The sequence below is a fragment of the Phyllobates terribilis genome, unplaced genomic scaffold (assembly GCF_046119375.1).
Source record: "Phyllobates terribilis strain yellow unplaced genomic scaffold, ASM4611937v1 Scaffold_11__3_contigs__length_659146591, whole genome shotgun sequence".
Lineage (NCBI taxonomy): Eukaryota > Metazoa > Chordata > Amphibia > Anura > Dendrobatidae > Phyllobates > Phyllobates terribilis.
In genome coordinates this window covers 330522320-330537316 of record NW_027362771.1, presented here as the reverse complement: position 1 = coordinate 330537316, position 14997 = coordinate 330522320, and the positions used below count along the sequence as shown (strand labels likewise).

The following is a 14997-nucleotide window of genomic DNA, read 5'->3' as shown; positions in this document are numbered from 1 at the left end:
AGACTCAGGCAGTCTGGGCTCTGTCAGGCTGGCACTGCTGCCCGCTGGCTGTACTGTCTGTGCACAGCACAGAACACAGTACTGGCGGCAGCTGCTGACTGCGCGTCTGCGCCTAAACTATGATCCCGCCGCCTCGCCGCCTGCTGCCCACCATCATCAATTATGCTGCAGAGCAGACTGTCTGCAGAAGCGGCAGCTCCTCAGCCAGCATCATGCACCGGCACCACGGCCCGGGTGGCAATGTCGGCGCAATGGCACATCACAACAGTACACTATTACCGGCGCTGCCTGCTGAGATGAGCCGCCGCCAGTGATTTGCTGCCCGGGCCTCCGCGGGAACTTAAAGTGCCCGGGCTCCTCCTCTTCTTTCCAGATCGCAGCAGCAGAGCAGACTAGAGAGGTGATGTGGGTGGGCGTGACCGGAGGGCAGGGGTGGATTAAGAGTAGCAAGGGCCCCGGGCAGTTTAGAAGGCGCCCCCCCCCCCCCCCCGACACACACACACACCTGATGTATCACATGTCACATGATCCGCTGTGATAGATCATGTTCATGTGATAGTTCACGTGAAATTAATTTGGCACAATATTAATTATAATAATTTTTTTTTAGGCTGTGTGCCCACTATGCGTTTTTTAAGCAATTCCGCTGCAGAAACGCTTAAAAAACACTTGGTAGAAGGTCTGCCATGTTCCCCAATGATAATCCGCATGTGCTGTGCACATGCTGCGGAAATTTCCGCTGCGGATTATCATTGTGGAAAAATCCGCAGCATTACCAATTATTTTGCGGAAGCTCGGCGTTTTCGCCGCCATTGACTTGCATTGGAACGCATGTGACTAGCCCAGGGGATGGGGATGACTCGGTACCCGGGCCTTTGCCTGGCCTTGGGGATGTCGCGGTGGTCGGCTCCCGGGCCCGTACCCTGGGGTCACTCTTTAAAAAGGGGCTAATAGGTTTCTTAGTTTTATAAAAGTTTGTGACGCCACCTGTGGCTTCTGGTGAGAATCACCAGCGCTGCGCAGTCCACTGAGGCCGATGATAAGGCAGCTCGATGGTATAGCTCCCCACAGGTGGAGCTGGGCCTCAGGGCAGCGTACGGAGTGGGAGATGCAGGACAGGTGAGACCCAGCCGGGTCAGAGCAAGAACGGGGACGGACACGGTAGTCACTTCAGTACCTTTTACTGGTGGAAATTCAGGCACATCCCGGAGCACTGTAGGGTGAAGGGTGCATATCAGGATCCTCCCCAATGAGCAGGTGTAGGGCCTCCTGTTACTTGCCTCTGCGTAGTAAGTTTCTGACCTGCCTGGAGCTAGGCCTAACTTTGTCTCTGTCCTGCGCTGGCTGACCTTGTGGTAGGGCCTTTTCTTGAAGTACACGCTCCTCAGCTTGCGGGGCCTATGTGTTTCCTGGCTCTGTTACGTATCAGCACTCTAGCGATCCTGGGACTTGTAGTTCTCCAGGGATTCCGGTTATGCCTTACTGGGTCATAGAGATCTCGGTAAGCTCGGACCCGGTGTCCGGTAACTGCTTCGGGGTGAGCCGGTTAAGCTCCTCTGCCCCCTATGTACTAACTCTCCACTCGCCTTCGGCCTACTTGGGCCCTCACTAGGCTATACACACTAACGGCAGCTTGCCGCGCTTCACCAATCTTATGGCGCCGGCACACCTAAAGCTCACTATTCTGAGCTACAACTGAGTCTAGACTGGATGAGCTCCACTGCAAGCTAGCAACTGCAGGAGCTGGAACAGGCTCTGTCCTCTGAGGTAACTCTTCTTAGACTGTACTGGACTCAACTGCTGAACCAGACTGAACTAGACTAAACTGCCTGGCTCCACCTTCCCTATTTATATCCCTAACGGGCTCCCTCTGCTGGTCTGAGGTGGAAGGTGGAGATGTGTGAATGTTTATGGGGGCCTCTTGTGGAGGAATCCATCAATGCACTCTTCCAGGATCTGTGATACCAAGCGCAGCTGGGCGTCATACATGGAATCCGCATGTACAGATGCAATGATGCGGATTACATGTGTTTCAGTGTGCGGATGGTACCCGGGTTTGGAGAAGAGGAGACTCTCCTCCAGACCTGGGTACCATAGTACCTGTAAAAAAAAAGAATAAAATAAAAAATAAATATTATACTTACCTTCTGATGGCCCCCGGTGTCTTTATCTGATGCGTCCTGGCTTGCCGGCAGCTCACGATGGTCTGAAAAGGACCTGCCGTGACGTCATTTAGTCATGTGACGGCTAACGCGACCGCTGACGTTGGCAGGCCATCAGAAGGTAATTATATATTTATTTTTTATTTTTTACCATTCTTTTACGGTCACACTATATAAATCCATGCCGGTTGCATGGATTTATATAGTGTGACCAAGTTGTCAAGCACTTTCCAAGTGATGCTAAAATTGCTTGGAAAAGCGCTTGATAACCCGCATGCAGAAATGCATGTGAAGAACGCTTCACATCCGCATGTCCCTGGAAGTAAAAACGCATGTACAATCCGCATGTACAATCCGCATGCGTTTTTTCTGCCAGGGAGATGCAGAAACGCTCAAAAACAATCCAGAGCATTTCTGCATCGTGGGCACATAGCCTTACATTAATTGTATGACTCAATATTGAGCACACGTAGCCATCTATACACAGCAGGAGGCCGCACGTAGCCATCTATACACAGCGGGAGGCCGCACGTAGCCATCTATACACAGCGGGAGGCCGCACGTAGCCATCTATACACAGCGGGAGGCCGCACGTAGCCATCTATACACAGCGGAAGGCCGCACGTAGCCATCTATACACAGCGGGAGGCCGCACGTAGCCATCTATACACAGCATGAGGACGCACGTAGCCATCTATACACAGCAGGAGGCCGCACGTAGCCATCTATACACAGCAGGAGACCGCATGTAGCCATCTATATACAGCAGGAGGACGCATAGCGCCATCTATACACAGCAGGAGACCGCACGTAGCCATCTATACACAGCAGGAGGCCGCACAGCGCCATCTATACACAGCGGGAGGGCGCACGTAGCCATCTATACACAGCAGGAGGCCGCACAGCGCCATCTATACACAGCAGGAGGCCGCACGTAGCCACCTATGCACAGCGGAAGGCCGCACGGAGCCATCTATACACAGCAGAAGGCCGCACATAGCCAGCTACACACAACAGGAGGCTGCACTGCGCCACCTATACACAGCGGGAGGCCACACAGCACCATCTATACACAGCAGGAGGCCGCACAGCGCCATCTATACACAGCAGGAGGCCGCACGTAGCCATCTATACACAGCGGGAGGCCGCACGGCGCCCCCCACAGAGACAGAGGGAGGCCGCACACAGTCACGCACACACAAACATATAGATATATTCATACACGCATAAACACATTTGAAACACAAAAATGCATATAAATAAACATCACACAATGATATCTGCCTGCACACACACACACTCACTCAATCACACATATACACTCACTCTCACACATACACACTCTCTCACACAGACACACACACACACAGACACACACAGACTCACCATCCCCCGGCTCCGCTCCATTCCTCCTGCTGCTCCTCTCCGGGGCAGCACTGCAGGCCGGGCGCACGGACGCTGCTTCTTCTCCTGCCGGGCCAGCACTGCAGCTGTTAACTTCCCTGTGCTGGCCCGGCCGCGTCACTGCTAGGAGGCACGGCCGCGAACAGGGCCGTGTCTCCTAGCAGTGACGCGGCCGGGCAAGCACAGGGAAGTTAACTGCTGCAGTGCTGGCCCCGCCGGAGAAGAAGCAGCGTCTGTGCGCCGCTGCTGGGGGTGGGGGGGGCGGAGCCACCCGGCCGGCTCGGGGCACGAATCCCCCCTTCAAAAAAAAAACACGTTCAGGCGCCGCCCTCCCCGAATTCCGGCGCCCTAGGCACGTGCCTACAAGTACCTAAGGGCAAATACGGCCCTGGATACAAGCAAATGAGAAACAGATAATAAAAGCGCTATTTTTTTTTTCTACTATCCATCTAGTTGTTTCAATACCTGAAACATGTGCTGTCTAACCAGCATGAGTGGCCATTTACCTTTTTTACAAATCATTTAATCGTAATATTGCATTTTCCACCAGTCACAACTCCCCTGGGACTAAGAATTGATTGCTTGGGGGATTCTGGCAATCCCCAGGCCAGCTTCTATTTAAAACGGGTTTATAAGGAATACAATATTCTGGATATAATTTCCTGCTGACAGTAGAATATAAATTTACCCACTCTGTTTCCGTGAATTACCAAAGGCCACTACTTTTTTCAGTGTATCTAGAAATCGTTTGGACTTTGTTAATCTATGAACATGGATAAGTGTGTGTGAATATACAATGCAAGATAAATACAGATTACTATTTCAGTCATTATGTATGACCTATGCAGTTATCACTGAAATCATTCATATCTGAATGAAACAAAGAAAAAAACATTTTAATGAAGTGCTTCAAGGATTCTCATACACTAAAGAAATGTGCAATTAAACAATAACATTTTTCACAAAAAAAGGCAAATACAACCACAATGATGAAAAGCACAGAAACTAAGGCAAAGTGACTTTTTTGTGCACTCTATGGTTAATTAGAGGCAAGGGATTGTGATGTAGAATTTTACAGCCATGACATTTAACAGAAGTTTGGTCACAAATTAAGTGCATGACCACCCTCTGTAAAACATGCATCTCCAATATCTGACATATTGAAAATTACTTAGAAATATTCTGGAATATTTAAAATTACCAACACATTGAAGGAATCACTAAAAGGAGATTTGTTATACATGAATGGTATGTGCCATGATTTACATAGGTTGGCAGTATTTCTGTAGTCACTTTGCCTTCACAGCACCACCAGGTTGCCAACCATCATAAATTGTAGGACATTCTATAAAAATAGGTGTAAAAAAAAAGTAGAAGAGTCTGCAATTTTCATAGGAGCTAGAACATTTTGTACAGATTGTGATTATATTTATCATCATTTTCCAATTAATGATGCTAATATATTCATATCAGTATTCTGGGCTGTAGATATATATCACTTATAGAGATGAGCAGATCTATTGAAATTCATATTCCCAGACTTTGCAAAATTTTCCCCCCAAAATTTGTTTTATGGCAAATAATTTGCACAAATCTCAATCCTCAAAAGCTGGTAACTCCTCGGAAAATACATGTGGGGGGGATAAAATACCGCTGTCCATAAGGCTTGCACTTTACAGGCAAGAGATAGCGGACTCAGTTAACTATAAGAGCTTACACTACAGAATTGAGATAGAGAGGACCCTGCTGACCATAAAAGCTTACACTTTACAATAGAAAGAAAGAGATGATCCTGTTAACCATCAGCGCTTACACTCTATAGGAGAGAGACTTATTTAGTGGCTCTGGAAATGGAAAACTGTGCTACAAACTGTGCTTCCCTGGGACCTGGTGATCTGTGATGGCCCAGGTACTAATCCCCTCTATACAAGGTAAGTTGACATACAGTGGTGCTCAAAAGTTTACATACCCCAGCAGATTTTTTCCTTTCTTGGCCTTGTTTCAGAGAATATGAATAATAACAAAAAACTTTTTCTCCATTCATGGTTATTGGTTGGGTGAAGCCATTTATTGTCAAACTACTGTGTTTTCTCTTTTTAAATCTTAATGACAACCAAAAACATCCAAATGACCCTGATTAAAAGTTCACATACCCCACTTCTGAATACTGTGTATTGTCCCTTCTAACATCAATGACAGCTTGAAGTCTTTTGTGGTAGTTGTGGATGATGGTAAAGCTGCCCATTCTTCTAGGCAAAAAGCCTCCAGTTCCTGTAAATTCCTGGGCTATCTAGCATGAACTGTGCGCTTGAGATCTCCCCAGAGTGGCTCAATGATATTGAGGTCAGGAGACTGAGATGGCCACTCCAGAACATTCACTTTGTTCTGCTGTAGCCAATGACAAGTCAACTTGGCCTTGTGTTTTGGCTTGTTGTCATGTTGGAACGTCCAAGTATGTTCCACAGCTTCTGAGCTGATGAGTGCAAATTTGCCTCCAATATTTGCTGATAAAATGCTGCATTCATCTTTCCTTCAACTTTTACCAAGTTTGGCATGCATTTGTAGCTCACACATCTCCAAAACATCAGGGATCCACGTCCGTGCTTTACAGTAGGAATGGTGTTCCTTTCATCATAGGCCTTGTTGACCTCTCTCCAAATGTAATGTTTATGGTTGTGGCCAAAAAGTTCAATTTTGGTCTCATCACTCCAAATTACCTTGTTCCAGAAGTTTTGAGGCTTGTCTCTGTGCTGTTTGGTGTATTGTAGGCGAGATACTTTGTAGCATTTGCGCAGTAATGACTTTCTTCTGGCGACTCGACCATGCAGCCCATTTTTCTTCAAGTGCCTCCTTATTGTGCATCTTGAAACAGCCACACTGATAGTTTTCAGAGAGTCCTGAATTTCAGCTAATGTTATTTGTGGGTTTTTCTTTGGATCCCGAACAATTTTCCTGGCAGTTGTGGCCGAAATTGTTGTTGGTCTACCTGACCGTGGTTTGGTTTTTACAGAGCCCCTGATTTTCCATTTGTTAATCACAGTTTGAAAGCTGCTGACTGGCATTATTAATTCCTTGGATATCTTTTTGTATCCCTTTCCTGTGTTATACAGTTCAACTACCTTTTCCCATAGATCCGTTGACAATTCTTTTACTTTCCCCATGACTCACAATCCAGAAATGTCAGTGGTTGGATGAAAGATGCAAGAGTCTGTCTGGATCCCAGAAAATCACTCAGCTTTTATGCACACACACTGATTATAAGCAAACAGGTCACAGGCGAGGATGTTACCTTTAGTAGCCATTCAAACCCATCTGTGTCAAATTCTGTGCATGTTATCAGGCCAAAATCACCAGGGTATGTGAACTTTTGATCAGGGTCATTTGGATGTTTTTGGTTGTCATTAAGATTTAAAAAGAGAAAACAGAGTAGTTTGACAATAAATGGCTTCACCCAACCAATAACCATGAGTGGAGAAAAAGATTTTTTGGTTATCATTCATATTCTCTGAAACAAAGCCAAGAAAGGAAAAATTCTGCCGGAGTATGTAAGCTTTTGAGCACAACTGTAGCTGCAAAGCATTAAGGGGAGTGGCAATTCAAAATGACATTAGCCTCCTCTCTGATGCTTCATCAGTGTGGGAAACGGTGTCCGGCAAGTCTTTCCTTTGAAAACCACAAATTGAATCTTAAAGTGTTAGAATTTGCGTAAAACTGCGAATTTCAGGAAATTCAATCCTCCGCAGATCAATCGCCCATCTCTAATCACATATAATCTATTTATTATCATTTTCCAGTTTCATCATAAATTTTTTTTGCTGTCTATGATTGTTATCTTTTTTTGGGCAACTGATAAAACAATTAGGTTGGCAACCCTGAGCACCACTCAGAATTTTGTAGCAAAATGGGCTTTTTTAGAATACTTTGTGTAGCTATGGTGAGGCACCAATGAAAAATAGTTCAAACCCTGAAATAAAATGTTTTCTATATCATTCTAAAATTTCTGACAAGCAAAAAAATAGGTTCTAAAATACAAGTTATAATTTATCAATAATTCTTGCAGACCACTTTTTATAATTCTAACAGACAATCATGCCCCAAAATGGAGCCTAAATGAGAAGACATTACTTTGTAGTTCTGTTGGATAGGTAAAAAATTAATCTTTTAGACTTGAACATCGCATTTGTCACTTTATTCTCAATCTATTCAATTTAAAATAACTTTTCCAAAGACAAATAACACATGACATAAACCAAACATTTTCCTTAGAGAGTCAAATACAATGAAATTGAAAGTTTCAGGGCTCCAATGCAACATAAGTTACAGGACCCCCCACCTACAATGAGCCATTTTATTTCAGATGTCCTCATATTACAGAGAGGCATTTGACCTGAGGGTTACTGCTACCTCTGCCCCAGAATAAAATGCGTTTTGGTTTATTCTTTTATTGATTATGTAGACCTTGGTTCATCAGTGCCCGTCTTCTAGGAGATTTTCAGATGAAATATATGTCCTACAAGGCTGGCACTATTAAGGAATACAAGTGATGTTGAGCCAAAAATGGGAATTTTAAGGGAAAACATGTGACTTAGTTAACCTAGCATCAACAGATAATTGGCTTTGACCTTTTTGGCAAGTTTCTTCAATATTATGACACTCCTGGCGCTATTAGGCCACAATAGTAGAGTATTTAGAGGTACCACCATTTTGGGAACCACATGCGGCTCACAACTTAGGTTGGAGGGCACAGCTCTGATGTAATGAAAAGTCATGTAGATGAGGTTTTTCTAGAACTCCCTCTATTCTCCATTACAGTCAAATACCTCATATGCAATAGCATAGAGAGCAAATCGGCACTACCCAGCGATGAAGCAGAAGACCCTACATGTGCAGTGGTTGCTTAACCTATATATACGGAGTGTAACCTGTAGTTACCTAATTCCCTTATATACAGATTGTACTGTATATCAATACTAAATAGCAACTTTTGTTCTTATGACATGCTTTCATCAGAACTTTCTGTTCTCTAATTTCGGTGTCTGTTCTCCCAGTTTATAAAGTGATCAGGAGCCATTTAGCTACTTGCTATCTGTCATGAATGGTAGTAATAGCTGTTACTGCCACATACATTGTATTCCCAGATCTATGGATGTAATGGGCACTGATAACATAAGTTATTGACAACCATGGAGAATGAAGCATCCAAACTTACAGAAGGGACAATCTCAATAGAGAATGCTACGTCTGGCACAATATCTTATGTTAGATTACAGAAACTTAGTTTTGCTAGTGCAGTTAGGTTTCTGTTACAACAAATGCTCAGTTTCATGCAAAGTGAGTAGCTCAGATGGTGTGTTTGCAGTCTTGCCTGATTCTTTTGGGATCAGTTGGCACAGAGTTGTCATAACTAATATATTTAACTCATTATCTGAATTTCTGAAATACATTCATTAGCTAGAAAGTGCTGTGATCACCCTGGAGTCACCAAAAAGAACCAAAACTAGTCCAACGGTTTAGGATTTAGTCAACAGTCCAATGATGTTACTGCCACCAGAATCTGATGCCTTTTAGGTCCATAAGGAATTCTCTTATGAGTTACTCTAAATTTCAATAATAACCACATAATTTTGAATCCCAATTAAATAGAGCCTAAAAGACTTGTCCCATAATTGACCTTGGAAGAAACACCCTGAGATTTAGCAAACCATATGCCAGTGCAAAAAAAAGACCACACTATCTCTTGAGAATATCATTATCGTGCAGAGAGACACTGGGAGACACAGTTCAGGATACATTGGTTGTAAAAATTAGATGGCTTCTCCGATCTACTACCATTGCGGTAGCTTGGTAATTTCCACTTGAAACACTGAAATTCGCCGGGTACACTTCAGTACATGTTCTACTGTCTGGACTGAAAATCACTTTTGTGTCAATCCTGATGTTCCACGAAGCAGAACAACAAGATGGTATAGTAAATGTGAGTCATGAAGTAATAAGAAAATACTCTGGACTTTGTACAATTGTGCTCTTTATCCATTAGTCGTACATGATGGTTGTAAAATCAAATGTGCAGAGGAGGTGCATTTAACCTTGTGATTACAGAACAAATCTTTGGAGAGATTTGTAGTCCACATTCATCTTTTACACTGTATGTTACAATTGTAGTTTTGTCTTGAAACACCATGCTCCTTTAAGCAGTAGTGTACCAAATATAGATATCCTCTTTATAGTACATAGTCTTTGTTTCAAGAGTAAATGCACCTTTATTGCTGACCTTCCATTTCAGATTAACCCCACACAGGTTAGGCTGTCCACAGCCACTCTGTTATGGTACGTAAAACATAGAAGAACGTTAGTGCATCCCATACGTCCGCTTAGTCTAGTCATTAAAATAGCAGTTGCCGTCAAGTCCAGGTATAGCATGTCGCAAAATGGGACATTTTCACGGTTTATTGTGGTTTTGGAATTGTTAACCCCTCACTTCCTTTGTTTTTGTGAACTAATTGTGGGTCACCTACATCTATGGCTTTTCGGGTGGCTTTAGGGCTGACACTGCCTTTTCTTGCGGTTTGTGGGCTTGACATGACTTTCTTTTGTATCTGGGGGCTTGACTGAGCAGAGCCAGTTTTCCTTCCCATCTGTGGACTCCTTGAGCCCTTTGGCTTCGGGGGAGGTTGCAGACCTTCAGTTACTTTTAAGGACTTGAGATCTAGCATTTCACAATAACTATTGCACTGGTGAACTGAAGAGAATTCCTCCAGGGCTTCAGGATAACAGCTCTCTTTTACTCCTTGATATCTGAAAAAGATACAAACACTTAATAGTGTGAAAGTACTTTTTTCATATTATCCAGATCAAAAGTTATTACAAAAATATTACCGTATAAACTTATTCAATACTTATATAAACACATGGTCAAAAATTGATATTTAATAGATAATATTCAGTAAATTTATAGGTCCTCTGACTGTTCCCATTCGCAAGCATAGTGGTATACATGCCAATTCCTGTATTTTAATAAGGTGCTTTATGTGCCACAGTAAGGATGAAATAATTTCAGAATGTACTTTTATCCTCCGGTGTCTCATATGTTAGTGATGTGACTAGCCTGGCGGGGTGCCTCTTTCCCCAGATTAGTTCTGCTTCAGATCTTCTAATCACCCCTCCTTGGGCATAACAGCCCTATCATAAAGGGGAGTATATTCAAGATGTCAATTGTGGTCTGGGAAGACTTTATAGAAGATTCAAAGCAGGACAGGTTTGTGGAAAGAGAAGCCCCGCCAAGCTAGTCGCCTCACTAAGATATGAGACGCTGCTGGATAAAAGTATATTCTTGAATGATTGTATACTTAGGGTGGCACATCATACAACTTATTAGAGTACAGGATTGACATTTATATCGCTACTAGATGGTGGCCCGATTCTAACGCATCGGGTATTCTAGAATAGGTATGCGGCCGACCGGGCGCAATCAGCAGAGCGGTATTTAAATTTGGCGCCAAAATCGCTGATTGGTTGACGCCGGCAACCGCGACCAATTAGCAAAACGGTGTTAAAATTTGGCGCCTATATCGCAGATTGGTCACGGCTGGCGGTCGCGACTAATCAGCAGTGCGGGGTTTAAATTTGGCGGCAATAATGCTGATTGGTCGCGACCGCGACTAATGAGCAGAGCGGGGTTTAAATTTGGCGCCAATAATGGTGATTGGTCACGGCCGCGACTAATCAGCAGAGCGGTGTTTAAATTTGTCGCCAATAATGCTGGTTATTCGTGACCGGTAACTGCGACCAATGAGCAGAGCGGTGTTTAAATATGGCGCCAATATCGCTGATTGGTCGCGGCCGGCCACCACGACCAATCAGAGAAGCAGTGTTTAAATTTGGCGCCAATATCGCTGATTGGTCACGGCCGGTGGTTGCGACTAATCAGCAGAGCGAGGTTTAAATTTGGCGCCAATACTGCTGATTGGTCGCGGTCGGAGACCGCGACTAATCAGCAGAGCGGTGTTTAAATTTGTCACCAAAATTGCTGTTTGGTCGCGGCCGGCCACCGCGACCAATCAGCAGAGCGTTGTTTAAATTTGGCGCCAATCTCGCTGATTGGTCGCGTCTGCCGTCTGCGACCAATCAGCAGAGCGTTGCTTAAATTTAGCGCCAATCTCGCAGATTGGTCGCGTCTGGCGTCCGCGACCAATCAGCAGAGCGTTGTTTAAATTTGGCTCCAATCTCACTGATTGGTAGCGGTCGCCGCCGGCGGCCGCGACCAATCAGCAGAGCGGCGTTTAAATGTGCCGCCCATCTCACTGATTGGTCGCGGCCGGCCACCGCGACCAATCAGCAGAGCGGCGTTTAAATTTGCCGCCTATCTCGCTGATTGGTCGCGGTCGGCCGGCCACCGCGACCAATCAGCTGAGCGGCGTTTAAACTTGCCGCCGATATCGCTGATTGGTCGCGGTGGCCGGCCGCGACCAATCAGCACAGCGGCGTTTAAATTTGCCGCCCATCTCGCTGATTGGTCGCGGTCGGCCACCGCGACCAATCAGCAGAGCGGCGTTTAAATTTGCCGCCGATATCGCTGATTGGTCGCGGTGGCCGGCTGTGATTAATCAGCAGAGCGGCGTTTAAATTTGCCGCCCATCTCGCTGATTGGTCACGGTCGGCCGGCCACCGCGACCAATCAGCAGAGCGGCGTTTAAATTGGCCCCCCGTCTCGCTCATTGGTCGCGGTGGCCGGCCGTGATTAATCAGCAGAGCGGAGTTTAAATTTGCCGCCCATCTCGCTGATTGGTCACGGTCGGCCGGCCACCGCGACCAATCAGCAGAGCGGCGTTTAAATTGGCCCCCCGTCTCGCTCATTGGTCGCGGTGGCCGGCCGTGATTAATCAGCAGAGCGGAGTTTAAATTTGCCGCCCATCTCGCTGATTGGTCGCGGCCGGCCACCGCGACCAATCAGCGTCGTATTAGTGTGGGCCCGGTGCGAGAAGCCGGGAGATGAGCGGCTGCTCGCAGCAGAAGCATCCCGACCGGGTATTCTAGAATAGGTATGCGGCCGACCGGGCGCAATCAGCAGAGCGGTATTTAAATTTGGCGCCAAAATCGCTGATTGGTTGACGCCGGCAACCGCGACCAATTAGCAAAACGGTGTTAAAATTTGGCGCCTATATCGCAGATTGGTCACGGCTGGCGGTCGCGACTAATCAGCAGTGCGGGGTTTAAATTTGGCGGCAATAATGCTGATTGGTCGCGACCGCGACTAATGAGCAGAGCGGGGTTTAAATTTGGCGCCAATAATGGTGATTGGTCACGGCCGCGACTAATCAGCAGAGCGGTGTTTAAATTTGTCGCCAATAATGCTGGTTATTCGTGACCGGTAACTGCGACCAATGAGCAGAGCGGTGTTTAAATATGACGCCAATATCGCTGATTGGTCGCGGCCGGCCACCACGACCAATCAGAGAAGCAGTGTTTAAATTTGGCGCCAATATCGCTGATTGGTCACGGCCGGTGGTTGCGACTAATCAGCAGAGCGAGGTTTAAATTTGGCGCCAATACTGCTGATTGGTCGCGGTCGGAGACCGCGACTAATCAGCAGAGCGGTGTTTAAATTTGTCACCAAAATTGCTGTTTGGTCGCGGCCGGCCACCGCGACCAATCAGCAGAGCGTTGTTTAAATTTGGCGCCAATCTCGCTGATTGGTCGCGTCTGCCGTCTGCGACCAATCAGCAGAGCGTTGCTTAAATTTAGCGCCAATCTCGCAGATTGGTCGCGTCTGGCGTCCGCGACCAATCAGCAGAGCGTTGTTTAAATTTGGCTCCAATCTCACTGATTGGTAGCGGTCGCCGCCGGCGGCCGCGACCAATCAGCAGAGCGGCGTTTAAATGTGCCGCCCATCTCACTGATTGGTCGCGGCCGGCCACCGCGACCAATCAGCAGAGCGGCGTTTAAATTTGCCGCCTATCTCGCTGATTGGTCGCGGTCGGCCGGCCACCGCGACCAATCAGCTGAGCGGCGTTTAAACTTGCCGCCGATATCGCTGATTGGTCGCGGTGGCCGGCCGCGACCAATCAGCACAGCGGCGTTTAAATTTGCCGCCCATCTCGCTGATTGGTCGCGGTCGGCCACCGCGACCAATCAGCAGAGCGGCGTTTAAATTTGCCGCCGATATCGCTGATTGGTCGCGGTGGCCGGCTGTGATTAATCAGCAGAGCGGCGTTTAAATTTGCCGCCCATCTCGCTGATTGGTCACGGTCGGCCGGCCACCGCGACCAATCAGCAGAGCGGCGTTTAAATTGGCCCCCCGTCTCGCTCATTGGTCGCGGTGGCCGGCCGTGATTAATCAGCAGAGCGGAGTTTAAATTTGCCGCCCATCTCGCTGATTGGTCGCGGCCGGCCACCGCGACCAATCAGCGTCGTATTAGTGTGGGCCCGGTGCGAGAAGCCGGGAGATGAGCGGCTGCTCGCAGCAGAAGCATCCCGACCGGCGGCGCTGCTCCCCGGTCCTCCGTTCACACTTGCTGTCGGGAGATCAGCGGGCCAAGCCGCTGATCTTCCAACGTTAGCCGCATGGAGGTCAGCGGCGCCGGTCGGGGTAGTTGTGCTGCTAGCGCCGCTCATCTCCCCGCTGCATCGCCGCTGACCTAAGTCCGCCAGATGAGCCGCTAACGGCCGCCATCTTTTTTCAGAAATCCCACTGCGCTGATTGGCCGCTGCCGGACCAATGAGCGACGCGGGATTTCCAGGACAGACAGACAGACGGGATAAGACAATTATATAGTAGATACTAGTGGCTGGGAACAGTCAGTGGACCTGAAAGGTTCCCATTAAGGTCTGAGACTATACTTAGTCTGATGACCTTTCCTGTTCTGATTTCTATAGGTTGCAACAGTATCATCATGGAGTTTTTGTGTGCCTTCAAATCACCATGCTCATTAATATTCACACTGACATTTATTGTGTTTTGTTATTTAAAATTGTAAAAAAGCACAGGATGGTCGGTAGTCTGGTCGGTTTCTTGACAAATTAGGTAACATCAACTTTTATGAAAAAACAGCCCCCCAAGAGCTCCAATGTTCTTAGATGTCATCTGATGTCTTCTCTTCCTCTTTTTAAAGGGAATCTGTCACCCCCTGGCACTTATCTGACCTCTAATATGGGCATACAGGTGATAGAAATGTAAATCTATTCATACCTGTGTGCCTCATATTAGAGGTCGTGTTGCTGTGAAATGTCTTTTTATTCCTACAAGTTTCTGATGTGTTCTCGTCCCGGGGCCCGCAAGAAATCTTGCCTACTGTGTTAATTACAATATTTCCCCCCTCCCCTGCATGTCACAGTGCCCTGTGACGAGCAGTGGCCGCGGCCAAATCCTGCGCCTGCGCACTCTGTCACACTCTGTCACTCTGACTTTCCGGCACCAGCACACAAGATCCCTGCA

General features: G+C 46.8%; 1 protein-coding gene across 1 annotated transcript in view; it reads right to left on the bottom strand.

Moving 5' to 3' along the window:
• Window positions 1–7053: 7053 nt before the first annotated feature.
• Window positions 7054–14997, bottom strand: part of ALPK3 (alpha kinase 3) — a 151407-nt gene continuing 143463 nt past the window's right edge. Inside the window, exon 15 of the mRNA XM_073652677.1 lies at window positions 7054–10361. Within this exon, the coding sequence (XP_073508778.1) occupies window positions 10013–10361 (349 nt within the window). The 3' untranslated portion in view covers window positions 7054–10012. The remainder of the gene's footprint in view (window positions 10362–14997) is intronic.